Source organism: Stegostoma tigrinum, chromosome 36 (assembly GCF_030684315.1).
Source record: "Stegostoma tigrinum isolate sSteTig4 chromosome 36, sSteTig4.hap1, whole genome shotgun sequence".
NCBI classification, from domain to species: Eukaryota; Metazoa; Chordata; class Chondrichthyes; order Orectolobiformes; family Stegostomatidae; genus Stegostoma; species Stegostoma tigrinum.
This window is the reverse complement of record NC_081389.1, coordinates 1,006,475-1,024,316: the sequence shown is the minus strand read 5'-3', so window position 1 is coordinate 1,024,316 and position 17,842 is coordinate 1,006,475. Positions and strand designations below refer to the sequence as shown.

Here is a 17,842-nt window from a genome sequence, read left to right as displayed (position 1 = left end):
TTTGCCTGTACCCGTGCAGTTATTTGACTTGATAGCCACCCCAACATTGGGATTTCAGTTTAGTTCAGTTGGCTGGATGGTTGGTTTGCGAAGCAGCGTGATGGCAACAGCGTGGGTACAATTCCCATCATTGAGGTTACCAAGAAGGATTCTCCTTCTTAACCTCTCCCCCTGCCTGAGATGTAATGGTGGCCCTCAGGTTAAATCATCACCAGTTGTCTCTCTCTCTCTAAGGAGAGTGCAGCCCTATGGTCTGGCTTGATGATGACTAGACTTGATACGGTGCAGCTACTTCCTGGAAAAGCTTGTTCGGTGTACATTTTCAGTTACAACACAGAAAACGGTCAACCTGCTCTATAGCTCTATGCAAGTAGCTATGATCCAGATACGCTTCGTCCCACCACACTTCAGCAGAAATTTCTTCACTCAACTCACTATCATAAGGAGCAGTTGAAGCAAAATAAATACATAACAGGAAGCTGTACAGACATGAAAGAAGAGAGAATAGAGGAACATGATTTACATGGAGAAAGAAGCTCAAGTGGAGCATGGACTAATTGTGTATTTCTGAGCTCTATGTCCAATGTGTGACCTAGAGCTCAATTTCAACTCACTGCTAACATAGCCCTGTTCTCTGTAGATTATCTACCTTCACCTTAGATGAAATAAATGATTTAAGTATTTAAAATAATGAAATCAAATTTTGAATATCTCTAAAACCTAAAGGAGGAAATCTGGTTAGATGATTTTAAGGAGTACAAAGACAGATTAGATATGAAAAAATGGTTTTATAAATTAAATTTACACCATACACATAAAACTAAACGAGCTTTAGCATTCACAACATAAAATGTTAATGGAGTAAGGATTGCAGAGAACTGTGACGTGTATTTGGAAAAAGGGAGGAAGACCAATAGGTATTGGCCATTCTCGTCCAAGACAGGCAAATGTAACGAAGACTTTGCACTAGTTTTCACTATTGAAGACGCTGTTCAGCTGATGGAATTAGGTGCGCTGTCACCGGTAATGTTGCTCTTAACATAAACATAGACATTGTTTCAAATAAAATGATGCAGCAGACTGCTGGTCCAGTTGAGAATCCTGAAGGAGATGGGATAGTTCATGTGCAATCCCTGAGCTTTTTATCTGTAAAGGGTTAATCTGGTGAGAGGCTGTTTCCACTCTGTGGGAGGTGGGTAAAACAGTCATATTTTGGCAAAAGGAGTGGTGGCTGGGAGTGAGAGGTGCAATTGTCACAGCGATGCTGGTGTGTGGAGGGCTTTTTATGTTGCACCTAGGCTGGGAGTAAAAGACAAAAAGTCTCCACGTGGAAGGCAGGTGTTAAAAACAAGAAAACTCAGCCTGAAATCAAAACTTCTTTAACAAATGCATTGAGGCTCAGAATTTCTGTTGAGACTTCAAATCAGATTCCACTGAGTGAGGACCAGACTTGGGGTCAGTCGAGTCTCTATCAATCCTTCACAGAGATTTTTAACTTTGCCAAATCTCCAGGATTGACCTGGAGTATCCAGGGATTGAAGATCAATCTTCAGGACAATGCAATAAGCAACATCCAGGAGGAAAATCGATATTAAGGAGTAAGGTTGCCATTAAAACATAACATTTGGACTAGGACTTAGTAAAGGTCAAAGTTTTATACAAAATGACATTAGGTTGGTAGCTGCTAAATACTGCCAAATTTCATCCTAACTCCATTTACAAGTTCACTGAAGACACCATTATTGTAGTCCAGATCTCACACCAAGGGCATCATGGTAGCTCAGTGCAAGGGATGTGTGCGATTCCACAGTCTGCACGTTCTCCCTGTGTCTGAGGGGGTTACCTCTGGGCGCTCTGGTTTCCTCCCATATCCAAAAGATGTGCGGGTCATGTGAATTGGCCATGGGAAATGAGGGCTTACAGGGGTGGGGTGGGTCTGGGTGCGATGCTTTTTGGAGGGCTGGTGTGGGCTGAATGGGCTGAATGGCCTGTTTCCATACTATAGGGACTCTATGATGAGATGGAATACAAGAAAGAGATACAGGGCTGGGTGGTGTCATATAAAGACAACAGTTTCTCTCTCTCAACAGTAACAAAATGGAGGAGCTAAGTCATTGGCTTCAGGAAACAAGATGGAGGGCCACCACTGTCTGCATCAAAGGAGGTGGTTGAGAGCTTCAACTTCCTGGCAGTGACGATCACTGAAAATCTGTCCTGGTCCACCCCTGTTGATGCAATGGTCAAGAAAGCCCAACAATGCCCCTACCTCCTCAAGGGGCCAAAGAAATTTGGCATGTCCATAAAGTATTTCACCAGATTTTATAGAATCACCAATAGGAAGCACTCTATCCAGATGCATCACAGTTTGGTATTCGCTCTGCCCATTTGTGAACACAGCTCAGTCCATCACACAAGCCAGAAATAGTACAAACTGCTGATGATGGAGTTAGAGATAATATAGTGTGGAGCTGGAGGCACATAGCAGGCCAGGCAGCATCGGCGGAGCGGGAAAGCTGATGTTCTGAAGAAGTGCCCCTCATCACACAAGCCAATCTTCCATCCATTGACTATCTATACGTCTTGCTGCCTCAGAAACACAGCTAACATAATCACAGACCCTTCCCACCCTAGTTATAATCTCTTCTGGCAGGCAGAAGATACAAAAGTTTAAATACATGGACCAAAAGGTTCAAGACCAGCTTCTTCCGCGCTATTATTAAACTTCTGAATGAACCTTTCAAACTTCATATTTAATGTCGATTTTGCTCTTTGTGCACCTTTTCTGCAGCCACAACATTGTACTCCTCACTCTGTTCTATTATCCTAATGCACTTTGTACAGTATACTCTACTTGTACTGCACGCAAAGCAAAACTTTTCACTGTATCTAGAGAATACATGACAATAATAAATCAAATCACAAATCAACACAAGTCATTGCTGCTACATCTTTAGGCACCTGGACTGACCACTACCACTAAACTCTTTCCAGAATTTATTTAATCAAGCTTGGCATTCATGCTGGCGAAAGCTCATCTTCTTTGCTGGTCGCCAATTTGTAAGTAACCCCGTTGTTTTCGGTTTTTTTATCAGCTCTGCAAAAACAAGACACATATTAAGTGAAAACAAAATACACCCCATGAGCAACAAAGGTCTAATTTATCAGTCTAATCCTACATTTTACGGAACTCTGCCAACAATCCTTTACCAAAGCAAAAGAAGACAGGTGTAAGGGGATTTTATTGCTTGAAAGATTAAAGAACAAAGAGTGATTTTGACACACAAAATGAGTTAGAGTGCAGGATTACTATTTCAGGGAGAGTGAAGATCTGGACCACAAAACCCCTTGCGTTCTACACTATGGGAAGGATGTGAAGGTATTGGAAAGAGTGATTCATGAGATTGTTTCCAGGATTGTGGAATTTAGTTATTTAAGTAGATATGAAAAGCTGAGTTTGTTTTCACTGGAGAAAAAAATGATTGGCAGGAGATTTCACTGAAGTATTTAAAACCATGTCTGGAAAGAACAAAGTATTGAAAATGCTGACACTCATGAAAGGATTGAAAATTGAGAGAATACGAATTCAAATGAACTGATAATAGAAACAAAAGTGCCATGCAAAAAACTGGAATCTGGCATCGGGATGCATCACTTGAGAGTGCAACGGTGACTGGTTCATTTGAAGCTTTGAAAAGGAATTTAGTCGGTTCGGTTAAAAGGTTAGATGAACAGAGATTCAGTAGCAGACATTTAGAGGCATCTTTCAGAACACACAGAATAGGTACACTCCAACAACTAAGAAAAATTCCAAGGGATGGACCCACTGTCTATGATTAACTAGAAATGCTAAAGATCCTATCATGACTAAAAGCAAAAAAAGTATATCATTGTTCAAAGTTAGGTGGCAAAATAAGGTTTAAACAGAATATAAAAAAAGCAAAGAATGACCAAAAATTAACAAGGAGGGAAAAATTAGAGTAAGAGAGAAAGCTGGCAGCATATTGGACTGGATAGAAGATTGGCTTCTTAACAGGAAGCAGATTAGATATAATGGGTTATTTTAGATTTGAAAATGTTGTGGGGGCTGTTTCACAGAAGACCTCAAATGGTTACAATTTATATAAATGACTCACATGAAGAAACAGAATCTCCACAGTGCAGAAAGAGGTTATTTGGCTCATCAAGTCTGTGCCAACCCCCAAAAGAACATCCCACCCAAACAGTGTCCTCACCCTATCCCCACATTTCCTATGGCTAATCCACTTTGCCTGCACATCTTTGGGCGGTTGGAGAAAATCCATAAAAACATAGGGAGAATGTGCAAACTCCACACGGATAGTTGCCCAAGTCCTTAAGTGAACCTGAAGCCCTGGCACTGTGGGGTAGTAGTGCTAACCACTGAGCCACTGTGCCACAGCGAAGGGAAAGAAGGGTTTCTTGCCAAATTTTCTGAAAACATATAGGTAGGTTTTGAAGAGCACGTAAGGAGACTGCAAAAAAGATACAAATGAGTGGGCAAAGATGTGGGAAATGGAGTATAATACTGAAAAATAGAAATTGTCCATATTGGCAGAAAGAATACAAAAGAAAAATTATCGACATTTTGAGACTGCAGAACTTTTGAGTTGCAGAGAGATCTGGAAGTTCTGCATAAATCACAAAAGGTTAGCTTGCAGATATTATGAGATAATTAGGAAAGCTAACAAAGTACAATCACTTATCACAAGGGCAATACAAAAGTAGGCTATGCTTCAATTATGTATGGCATTGGTGAGACCATATCCAGAGTACTGTGTACAGTATGGTCTCTTCATATAATGAAGAATGTAAGTGCATTGGAGACAGTCACAGAAAGTTTACTGACCTAATACGTGAAATTGGGAAGGCAGGTGACCATCTCTTATAGGGAACAAATGGACAGACTGTGCTTGTAGCTACTGCACTTCAGTAGAGAATGAGGTGACTTGACCGAAACATGTAACATACAAGAGGACTTTACAGGGTGAATGAGGAGAGGACGTTTCCTCTTCTGAGAGAATCTAGAATGAGGGGATATGTTTAAAAATCAAGGGTCATTCATTTAAAACAGAGATGAGACAAACTTTTTTCTTTCCATTCAGAGGGTTGTGAATTTTTAGAACTCTCATCCTGAAAAGAGGTGGTAAAATATTTTTATTTCTGGTGAACATTTTTACAGCAGAAGTCAATAGATCATTGGTAAATAAAGGGCGGTGAAAGTTTATCAGCGGTAGGCAGGAATGTGAATTTAAAATTACAATCATCAGTGATGATCTTACTGAATGACAGATCAGGCTCGAGTAGCTGAATATTGCTGCTCCATTTCTGCACTTTTTAAAATGTATTTTAAAAGGAAGAACATTCTGAGTCACTCGGAGAAAGAAGGTGGGAGAATGGCACTATGTCAGCTGCTTATCTGGAGAGTCAGAGCAGACACACTGGGCAGAATGGCCTTCTTTTGCATTGTAACAATACTGAGATTGGCAAATAGAAAACAATGTAGGAAAATGTGAAATTGCCTATTTTAGCAAGAAGAATAAAAAAAAGACCTAAAATGGTGAGCGGTTGCAGAGTTCTAAGATAAAGGGGGTTCTGGATGCCAAAGTGCATGAATCATAGAAGGTGCAGCAAGTATCAGGAAAGCTAATAGAATGCTACAGCTTATTGTCAGAGGAATTTTTATGCTTCAGTACAGAAGTCATCTAACTTGTAGAAGAATATTAATATGTTGGAAGCAGTTTGGAGAAGGTTTAGCAGACTAATATCAAGAATGAGCGGATTGACTTGAGGAAAAACTAGACAGGTTAGGCCTGTATTCTCAGGAGTTTAGAAGAGTCAGAGTGACTCAATCACAATACATAAAATTCTGAGGGGACTTGATAGGATGTTTTCCCTTGGAGAATCTATGATGAAGAAGCACATTTTTTTTGGCCCTCAAAGGACCTCTCTGCATTTCTTTGGAATGCCCTTCCTCAAAAGGCAGTGCATGCAAAGAGGGAATTAAGACAGAGGGAGATTGATTCTTGGTTACTAAGTATTTGAAAGATCATGGGAGATGTGAAGGAATCTGGAGTTGAGGTTAAAGTCAGACCAGGCTGGATATTATTGGATGGTGGAGCAGCTCAATGGGCCAAGTAGACCACTCGTCTTCTTTGTTCATGTATTTGCACTGCTTGTGCCATCAGCTGCCAAGGCCCCAAGCTCTGCAATTCCCACCCTCAGTCTCCCTGCATCTTGACATGAGTTGTTTGTTTTAAAATGTTCCCAAAAACCTTCCTGAGTAAGAACCTCTTTATATAGGTCCACGTCTGAACATGCTCCTGGGAAGCATTGTAGTTTACTTTAGTTGATTAAAAGTGATATATGACTTAACTTTGCTTTTCTTATGGTGGTATGAGGGGGAAAAAATAAATTCCAGATACAAACATCTCCTTTGATTACAGAGCATCCTATTAACAGGTTCTATTGAGATACTCAAAGTCCAGCATGTTAAACTTTTACCTTTTCCGAAGGAAGAAAACGGTCAGAGCTGAAGCAACCATGACACACAGCACACAACCCAAAGTGATGGTCAGGATTACACCTGCACAGAAAAAGCACCCACAATTAGTCCAGGCTAACAGCTATACCATTTACACAGAATATTAAACCTCACTTTAAGGAGGGTTTCGGTATTAGTTAATATTGGGTAATTGAATTCAGAATTATTCCTCAGTTAAAGGGTTAAGAAGACAGGCTGCAGATCTCAGCTGAAGTCTTATCTTCTCCCTGTAAGTTCAGAACTCAAAACGATGCCCACTTTGAACAAATATTTACAACAGGAGACCATTAGACTTTGAAATCATCCACCATCTGCTGAACCCTGCAGTAAACAAGCAGCTCAGCACAGAGCCTGAGCATGAGAGATTAAATACCTTAATGTCAACAAACAGACAATGTTCTGCTATCATCACTTCATTATTGAAGCCCTCTCAATTATTGAACCTTGCAAGGATGTACTATGTGCAGACTCCCTGCTTTTAAGACAAAAGCTCCGAGTTTGAATCCCAAACCAGATTTTGACAGCCAAGGAAGGGAAGTCAATAACATGGCAAACTGGTTGACAATTCGCCAGAACATCCTTTCAACATGCCGATGGCAGACAGTAAGCCAGGTGTCGGAAGAACAACAAAGCCTCTACAATCATTGTCCACAACTCTGCAATACATGTTGAAAAACATGCATTGTCTCAGCAGATAATGGGAACTGCAGATGCTGGAGAATCCAAGATAACAAAGTGTGAAGCTGGATGAACACAGCAGGCCAAGCAGCATCTCAGGAGCACAAAAGCTGATGTTTCGGGCCTAGACCCCTGAAGTCGGAGTGATTGATATTACAAAACTATCAAAGTTACCAACCTCTCCCCACAGACCTGCGGTTCCAGAAAGACTGGATGGACATCACAATATTAAACAGGAAGAACGTTCTGCTTAGTGCACCTGTAGTGACAGAGAAGCTGGTGTGTGTGCATGTGTGGTGGGAATGTGGGGGAAATACATCATTTGAGCATTTCAGTGTGAATGCAACCTACTCCTCATCATTTTATAAACTTTTATAAGGTCGCCTCTAATTCCTACATTCCAGTGAAAAACGTCCCAGTCTGTCCAAACCTTCTGTATAACTCAAATCTTCTACACCCAGCAACATTCTGAGAAATATCTTCTGAACCCTCTCCAGCTTAATCTTGCCTCCATGATCCTGTCAGTCAGCATGCCCCATATACCGACGACCTGCCTTTTTTGGGGGAGTAGAGATGGCGTGGGGGGGTATATTCTCAGATCTCCTCTAAACCACGTGCTCCTCACTTAAGACTTGCGTGTTAGAGTCTGAAGACATGTCTGCCACATTCATACAATTCACTCTGTCTCTGCCTCTCAAACCTACATATCTCATTCCACCTCCTCTGCTCCAGGGAAAATAGCCAGCTTATCGAGTCTCCCCTCTTAATTGAAATTTAAATCCTAGCGAATCTCTTGTGTAACCTCTCCAGTGCAATCATGTCCTTCCCATTGTGCAATGACCAGTATTGCACACAGTATTCTATCCAATGTTTTATAAAACTGGAACAAGATTTCCTCACTCCTATTTCTACATCTTGATATTGAAGGTATAGCGATTGTAAGGATGTTGCCCAGGTGAATGTCACGGGGTGTTAATCTGGTCCAATCAGGGACTCCCGGCTGACAGATATAAACAAGAATGTCAGAGGTTCTGTTCACCCTGAGACCCGGCTCTGAAGAACCTGGATCAGTGTCAAAGGCTCTCGGTGTACCAGTCCATAGATCCCTGAAGGTGTCAGCCCAGGTAAATAGGATGGTGAAGAAGGCATCCAGGACGCTTGCCTTCTGAAATGGGCTGCTCTCATTGTGTAAATAAAGGGTCACTCGGTGATGGGATACCAGCCTCTGGAGATTTATTTCAGAAGGCAAGCGTCCTATATGCCTTCTTCACCATCCTGTTTACCTGGGCTGACACCTTCAGGGATCTATGGACTTGTACACCAAGGTCCCTTTGTTCCTCAGTACTCTCAAGGGGGCAACCATTCACTGGGTACAGCATTGCCTTATTAGACTTCCCAAAATGCATCATGTATCCAGATTGAATTCCTTCTGCCACCGCTTTGCCCAATTTACCAGCTGATCAATATCAGACTGTAGACTCAGATGATTCTTCTCATTGTCAACAACACACCAATTTTCATGCCATCTGCAAACTTGTTAACTATACCTTCAACATTCTCATCCAATTCGTTAACGTACATTACAAACAGCAAGTGTACCAGCACTGATCCCTATGATACACTGCTGATGACATGCTTCCAATTACAAAAACAATCCTCTTTGTCTCCTATTGTAAGCTAATTTTGGATCCAGTCTGCCAATTTGCCTTGGATACCACGGTCTCTTACCTTTTGGACCAGTCTTCCATGTGGGACCTTATCAAATGCCTTACTGAAGTCAACATAAACCACATGAACAGCACAACCCTCATCAATATATTTAGTTACCTGTCCAAAAACAAATAAATAGTCAGACAGGATCTCCTCTAGCAAATCCTTCCTCACTATCCCTAATTACTGCCTTTCTAAGCATTGATTAATGACGTCCTTCAAATTTTTTCTCAATAATTTCCTGAACACTGACGCCACACTAACTGGTCTATAATAACCTGGCCTATCCCAGTGCTGCCCTTCTTGAGCTAAGGATCTGCATTAGCTATCCTCCAGTAATCTGGCACTTTACCTGCGGCCAGTAAAATATTAAATATATCTAAGGGCAATGATCTACCTTCTTGAACCACTACGGTTCATCTGGTAAAGGTGTCTACATAATGTTATGGTAGGATTTTGAGCCAGTGGTAACGAAGGAATAGCGATATGTTTCAAGTTCAAAATGGTATGTGAAACGGTGATAATGCTCCCATTACATAATGCTCCTGTTCTCGGTTTGGATGCCATGGTTCTGGGAGGTTCTGTTGAAATGAGTTTGGCAAGCCACTGCACTGCATCTTGTAGATGGTGCACACTGCAACACTGACGGTAAATGATCCGCACCACAGGCAGAAATCAAAATGGATGATTTTGCAGTTTGGTGAGCTGTGTGTTCAACTCCTGCAGAAACTGCTCCCAGCATTTTAGTCTCCAGAACAAAAAATAACTGGAATTTGCATTGACCACAGGAGCTGCTGGGCTCTCTGCAGCCCATTGCTGTAAGCACTACAAGCTGAATTGACAAGAGCTCCTACCAGCAGCAGCTGTGGGACTGGTAGTGGCTGACTATGTACTGGCAGAACTGAAAACAAAACGTGCTGGAGATCACAGTGGTCAGGCTGCATCTGAAGTCACCTGATGTTTTATGTCTAGCTGACATTATGTGCTGGCAGCACCTGCAGAGGGCAGTATGACACAGATCAGTGAAACATTGTATTATCACACATCAGGGTCCGAGAAAGCTAATAGATATTGGTAGAGATAAGCTGCCCATTTTCACTGCTGCCTATTAGGGGGTCTCCAAATCTCCAACTGTTTGTACATAGAGAGAGGCACATTTACTGAGTTCTTCATGCGTTTTCTTCTGGATTTGGCACCACTAGCAAGGCCAGCATTTGTTGTCCATCCCATTTGCCTTCAAACTGATTGGCTTGCTAGGTCTTTTCAGAGGGCAATCAACCACTTTGGTGTGGGTCTGGAATCACATTTGGCCAGAACAGATACAGATAGTAGATTTCCCTCCCGAAAGGATATTAGTGATGTATTTATTGAATGTAAAATTGCACAAACCTACAACCCCAACACATTAGCCTGGGCGTCTAGCTTACTGATTCAGTGACACTAACACCACATCAGTATCTCCTCGTGTTTATTTTCACTGAGGATAGGCCCTAGAGTAATAATTTCGGCTTTCTTGGCTTTTAATTCACTGAGTAGAGAGGATGTTTTCAGTCTGCCAGATCCTTTTGACCATTAATTTTGAGAAGTTGTCAATCTGTTCATGCTTTGCTTATAGCTGATGGAGTCTAGAAAAGTAAGAGGTGACTTGATTGAATTCATCCCAAGGGATCTTGAGAGGCCTAATATTGAGAGGTCACTGTTTAAAAATCAGGACCTCACATTTAATACAGATTAGGTAGAAGCAGAGTCCTGGAGTAATTTTTTTAAGACAAAGATAGACAGATTCTTGTTAAGCAAGGGGTGAGAAAGGTTATTAGAGTTAGGTGAGAATGCAGATTTGAGGTTACAATCAAATTAGCCACAATCTTACAAAATGGTGAAACAGGATCAAAGTTGGGTGAACGCCCTACTCCTCTCCCAGTTCACATGTTTATTCAGAATGAAAATAATAAGCCACTGATGAGTAGAATATATTTTGCAGTGTACAGTTCAGGAGTCTGCAGTATCTGTCAGTTCATACAATAAAGCGCCAAGTAGAATACATGTTAAACATTAGACATCCGTGTAAATGTTGGTAGTAAGTAGATCACATGCACTGCAGAATTACATGCAAGAATGAAATGCTGGGCAATATTAGTGAAGAAAATCAAAGCAGCAACACAGCAAGACTGGACACCAGATGCTTTGATTTTTCGAAATGAAACCAGTTGGAATGGAAATATGATTCAATGTCATTAAGTAATGATCAGGCCTTCGGGCAAGAATGTTGAAAGCAGCTTCAGAGGAATACTACAAAACAGGAAGAGTTACGGCATGCGCATATAATCACAATAATGAACTAAAAGCAAGTAAAGCAGAAAAGAAACTTGATACCACGACAACGGTCAAGCAAGCCTTACACATAGAAACAAAACATTACCGAGTGTCAGCTTATGTTCAGCAGTTAGGCTGTCTGAAAAATAAAAGAAAGTTGTATTAGTATTAATACCTGTAACACCATGCCTGTAACAATTTGTATATGTATTATCTCATATTAACTTATTTTACAGCACTTGGTTTTTAGATTTAGTCATCACACTGCTGCTTGTGGAATCTTGGCCTACCCAGTTTGCTGCCATATTTCCTCACTTTCACAACAAAGACTGCACTTCAAAACTGCTTCAAAAAAGGGATGATGGTCTCAGCATCAGGTAGGCCATTTAGGACTGAGATCAGAGGAAATATCTTCATTCACACCGTGGTGGAACTATGGAATAACCAACTACAGAGAGCTATGGAGCCTATATTTAAGAATATTCTAGATAATAAAGGTATCAAAAGATATGACAGAGTCAGGGATTTCAATGTTGAGATAAAGGAACAGCTACAATCACATTGAATGGTAAAGCAGCTTAATGAGCTGAATAGCCTGGTCCTGTTTCTCATGTTTCTATAAAAACTCAAGTGAGAAGAAGTGTGAGTAAATGAAAGACATCTCATTCCTAAAGGTCTTACAGTCAGAAAGCTTAGTTTGGTGTCAAAAAACTCCATGTACTTTGAGTGAGGTATTGGAACAGGAACACATCGTGCCCTGTGCTAAATGGAACTCTACACCATTGCAAATCTCAGTGCACTAGGCATACACTGGGTCAAAAACAAAGTTGCTGGAAAAGCTCAGCAGGTCGGCAGCATCTGTGGAGGAGAAAACAGAGTTAACGTTTCGGTTCCAAAGACCCTTCTTTGTAAAAGCCATTTGTGTGTCTGGAGGAATATTAAGCTATTTGATTAAAGAGCATTGCACACCTTCTCTAAATGTGATATGCTTCAGTTCAGACCCAGTCAAGGTGGAGTCTGAGACCTTTTTACATACAGGTTGCATGATATGACTGTGAAATATTATGAACATATACGCACTAATGGGGAGACACAACACAAAACAACTGAAACCCAAATGCTCGCGCGAACCCCTAACCCCCTCTGCCCCCAGCACACACCAACCCCCTGTCTAAATCCTACTACTCAGACCCCTGTTTCCAATTTGGAAACACTAATAGAATTTTTTGCTCAAGTTAGGTTTTCCTTACAGACTGGGCACGGCTGTGTAAGATCACTAAGTGTTCTTTAAAAAGCTTTTACAGGTCCCATTACTTAATGCAGCAAAGCCTTCCTGCGTAATCAGCCTCTGTATTTCCTGGATTATTGTAGTGAACTGCTCTACTCAGTGGTAATCTGACATTTCTGTACAACAAATGGTTTATTTGTTCCTGAGTTGTGACTAATATTGACGAAACAGCACTTATTCTTCATTCCATAATCTCAAGAGTGGAGTAGTGCCAATGATAGCTTGTAAAGGCAGTCTCCTCTTCCTGGAGACACTAGTGAACCAGCTTTGGTCCTTATGGCAATTCCATAAGTTTCATGCTCACTCCTCTACTCTATAACTCAAAATGACCACATTCACTGAATTCAGTTTCATAATTGAACCATAACCTGATCCACTTACATGAGCCATATTTATCCACTCCACCAGTGTCTCCCCACCCTGTAATCAGCCTCACCCACAACTAATGATGCATGAATTCATCATAGCAAAGAGGTTTCCTCAGCAAGAATAGTCTCTCACCAGGTTTCAAATCACTTTTCTTTTAAAGGGGAATATTGTGATGAAATGTTTGTGGTTTCAGAAGGTTTTGGTCCAGCTGAAGACTTACATACCCGACAGGTCCCACAAAGTGAGTACTACACTGTGGGAGATGGCGAGATATTAAAGCAAGCCGCCTGCACCAAAGATTTCACCATTGGTTTGGAAAGAAGGAAGTTCTCCTGGTGACCTGCATAATATTTATGTGCAGCTAATATCATAAATTCAGATTGACTGCCTTTTATCAGTTTATGGAAAATTATATGTTATAGCAGTACATCAGTATCATAATTTCAAAAGTAACCTCAACACCAAGGAATTAACCCTGACCTTTGGACATTGGAGCTCAGAAAACTGAAGTATGGATTGTTTCCAGGTTCCAAACCTGCACCAAGTGGGAAAAACAGCCAGGCAATGGAATGTTGGCAGGAGCATCCACTTTAATGCCATGGCAAATGGTGGAATGCAAGAACAAGGAATAGAATTAGCCCGCTTGGCCCTTGGGCTGGCTCTACCGTTCCATAAGATCATGACTGATCCAGTTTTGCTCTTATGACACTTGGGCCCTTATCAATCAAAAACCTGTCTCAACCAGCCTTCAACATATTCAATGACACTGCACTCTGGGTAAAAAAAAGTTCCAAATGTTGACGATCATCAGAGAAAAATTTCCTCCTCATTCCTGTCTTAAACATTTATTTCTTATCGAAACAAAAAGATTCTGAGTGGCTTTGTCGGGATAAGAGTTTGAGAGGATGTTTCCTCTAAATTATTATTGGGGAGGCAATGGCCTGGTGGTATTATTGATGGACTGTTACTCCAGAGACCCAGATAATGCTCTGGGGACGTGGGTTTGAATCCTGCCACAGCAGATGGTGGAATTTTAATTCAATAAATATCTGGAATTAAGAATCTATTGATAACCATGAACCCATTGTCAATTGTCAGAAAAGCCCATCTGGTTCACTAATGTCCCTTAGGGAAGGAAAGTGCCATCCTTAACTGGTCTGGGCTACATGTGGCTCCAGACTCACAGCAATGTGGTCGACTCTGAACTGCCATCTGGGCAATTAGGGATGGCTAATAAGTGCTGCCTGGCAAGTGATGCTCTCATCCCGTTAATAAATTTTAAAAACCCAACCTAAAACTATTGGGCACTGTTTTAAATAGGGGCTCTCCAATTAAGATGGAACGAGGAGGAATTTCTACTATGTGGAGGAATTTCTAATCTTTAACGCCTGCTGCCCAGAAAGCGGTAGAGGCAGGGTGATATTCAAGGGCGAGTTAAACAGATTTTTGATTGTCAGGAGAGCCAAGGATTATGGAAAAAGGAAGGAACGAGGCATTACAATGGACGGCCGTGGTCTCCTATCGAATGCTAGAGCAGTATGGAGGGACTGAATGGTCCACTCCAGCTCCGATTTCTTATGAGCCTATGATTTAAAATGTACCACCCTGGTGTCCTGAATTACGATTTAAATGAGCCCAATGAGCCCTGTTTGTAGAGGTCCCACCTTCCCCAGAATGAGGCCCAATTGTCCATGTACCTGAAGCCCTCCCACCTGTACCATCCCTGCAGCCACTTGTTCAGGTGAAATCTCTCCCTGTTCTTTGCCTCGTTATCACGTGGTACAGGTGACAAACCAGAGATGACCACTCTGTTTGTTCTAGCTCTCAGCTTCCACCCGAGCTCCCTGAAATCCTGCCTGACTTCCCTATCCCTCTTTCTACCTACGTCGTTGATCCCTCATAAGTGGGCCCAGAGGTAGGATGCAGTCATGGAACCAGCTCGTCCCGTCATTTTGGCCTTGTCCTTGCTCCTACGTTTGGTTATTTGCATGCTTTGCGTCAGGGTGTAAGACCTGTGAGCCTTGACAATCTTTTTTTGAAAGTGAGCCAATTCAGTCCTGTCTATGCGAGTACGCAATTTGCATCAGTTGTCACTGCTGTTCCCTCACTTACACAACCTTCCTCTTCCAAATAACACATGACTCACTGTCCAACTATTTTCCAATTTATTAAAATGTAATACCTCACATTTATCCAAATTAAGCTCCTACTGCCAATCTTCTGCCCATTGACTCAATGGATCAAGATTGTTTTGTAATCATAGATCACCTTTTTTCACTGTCCACTCTACCACCAACCCTGGTTTCATCTGCAAACTTACTAACTATGCTTTCTATATTCTTATCTAAATCATTTACATAAATGACAAACAAACAAAACAATTACGCTGCTGGGTGACTCAGGCCACGTGCAGAACTACAGCACTCACCTTCGTGGAATGAGATGAGCACTTCCCGCTCCCAAAGCTCCTGAACATGTCTGTAATTGTTCACCATTTCTGTTTGATTGGCTTCTTCCATTCGTGAGAAGTATAAGTCTTTTTGTAACTCTGACAGCTGGTGACAGATCAAACAGTTCCTGTTACTGAAGAGCTGAGCCAAGAAAGAATTCTTATGGCACATTTCTGGTGATTTAAATATTCCAGAGACGAAAAGAACCAATGGTAAAGTCCTATCTCCACTTCTGCCAATGTGCATCATTCCTAAGTTGGTAATACTTAACTTATTCCCTGCCTAATGGCTTGGTTCATCTTCCTGGGATGAGGGTGGAAGGTGGTGGAGGAGGCAGTGACACTGCTGAATACCTACCTACTACTCATCCAGTAATCTGAAACTGCAGGGTCTAAAGGAACCAGGTATCAAGCATAGCAGTCAGAAGTGATCCGACATCACCGGTACAGAAAGTACTGCAGCCTAATATGAAATACACGATGGCTAGATGCTTAAAAAATAATTTTGTCATAGGATAGAATCAATGTGGATTTATTAAAGACAATCATGTTTCACAAATATGAAAAGGGTTTTTTTTTAGGACATCACTAGCAAAGTTAATAAGGTGGATCCAATGGATGTTGTGTATATGAATTTTCAGAAGGCTGCTGATAAAATTCCATACATGATGTCAGTCAACAAAACTAACATGCATGGGATTGTCATTAATATATTAGCATGCATTGAGGGTTAGTTAACAGGCAGAAAGCAGAGAATAAGAATAAATGGGCCATTCAAAGGTTGCCAGGCTGTGATCAAGGGGGTGCCAGAAAGATCGGGGAGGCAATGGCCTAATGGTATTATCGCTGGACTGTTAAACCAGAGATACAGGGGACCCAGGTTCGAATCCCGCCACGGCAAATGGTGGAATTTGAATTCAATAAATATTTGGAATTAAGAATCTAATGATGACCATGAATCAATCGTCAATAAAAACCCATCCGGCTCACTAATTTAAGGAACAAAACTGCAATCCTTACCTGGTCTAGTCTACATGTGACTCCAGACCCACAGCAATGTGATTGACTTTAAACTGCTGTCTGGGCAATAAATGCTGCTTAGCCAGCGCCACCCTCATCAGTTTGAGGTTTGGTCACTCATTGTACCAGGGATGTCAGCAGTTGCAAACACTTGCAATAACAGTGAGCAGGAGAATCAGGGTGGCAACCCCTCTAGAGTGCCACATGGCCATGAGACTCAATTACTGAGGCAAGTTTGGAACAATCGCATGAGAAAACTTGGTTAGCCTCACAGACAGAAATGAAACTTGACAAAAATGAGTGTTAGCTGATTTCTGGTTAAATTTAGCCTGTGCTTGGTTTCCTCAAAAGATATTCTCTTGCCAACCAATAATCAAATTCCAACTAGTTATAAAATAAAAGTAACATATAATGATGTACACAAGATTCTATTAGAATTTTTATGGAAACATTGTCAGGAAATGATAACATAAATTTTAACCTTGCTTTCAGATCCAACTATCTGAGCAAAAAGGAAAGATACTTATTCAAGATCATTCTGCAGGAGTGAATGGGACCAGCCTTTGTTCGCATCTTGAGCTGTGAATGATCACTCACTGCGCTTAGACTGAGACTGAGAGGTTGGACAGGCTCAAAGCTATCAAAGTACAGTATTGTCATGCTGAGAAAGAATAACATTGAAACTCCCATGCATGAAACCTATATTTTAAAAGCAAAAAATTCTTCAAAAGGTTTTGTATTTGGCGAATGAAATTTTTGTTGAAGTACTCTATTTACACATCAACGATGTTTGTGCAGAATTTCCACAGGGTGAATGATTGAAGCAGAGACCCAAAACCCATTGACCAGACCTAAAAACAATGATTGTTACAAAATTGTTGACAGGATAATTTGATGCTGGTCACCGGGCAGTCAGCAAAGAAACTATCAATAATCACACAAAGACTACTCCAACAGACATTCTTTCATGGACTAGCACAGCACAGGAGGTAGCCATTCAGATCGTCCATCTTTATCTTCTTCAGGTCTTTATCCCAGTCCTGCGCATATTCCTGGATATCTGCTTCAAGTTGGTACATTTCAAGATCTTTACACTGTGTAATCGAAGCATTTTGTACAGTAATCCCAGGGAAGAGAGAAAGGAGTGTAATCAGATAATTGAGTCACTATTCTTGTGCTGTGCTAAAGAATGATTCCAGATTCCCATTAGCTGGAGATGAGCAATTTTCTAGCCTTTCATTATTGGGTAGATTCTGTGATTTTACACTCGGAGCAAGCACCCAGGTTTGAAAAGAGCTGGGCAAGCAAAATTCAGCTGAATAGCTGCATCTGCCCCACTCCACATTCACCACAAAGGTATCTCCTTGCTGGGTGGCACACCACTGTGACTATGGAAATAATGTAGACTGGCACAACAGACGAGGGCTGCTTTATACAAGCTCCAGCCAGTTTGTGG

The 17,842-nt window shown here is 41.3% G+C and overlaps 1 protein-coding gene across 4 annotated transcripts in view; it reads right to left on the bottom strand.

Moving 5' to 3' along the window:
* Positions 1-809: 809 nt before the first annotated feature.
* The window catches only part of ca12 (carbonic anhydrase XII), a 56,975-nt gene continuing 39,942 nt past the window's right edge, over positions 810-17,842 (bottom strand). For all 4 annotated transcript variants that reach the window (XM_059640163.1, XM_059640164.1, XM_059640165.1 and 1 more), the window contains 4 exons: positions 15,346-15,472; positions 11,367-11,399; positions 6,520-6,601; positions 810-3,094 (listed from right to left, as the gene is read on the bottom strand). In XM_059640163.1, coding sequence (XP_059496146.1) covers positions 3,016-3,094; positions 6,520-6,601; positions 11,367-11,399; positions 15,346-15,472 — 321 coding nt within the window. In that variant the 3' untranslated portion in view covers positions 810-3,015. The remainder of the gene's footprint in view (positions 3,095-6,519; positions 6,602-11,366; positions 11,400-15,345; positions 15,473-17,842) is intronic.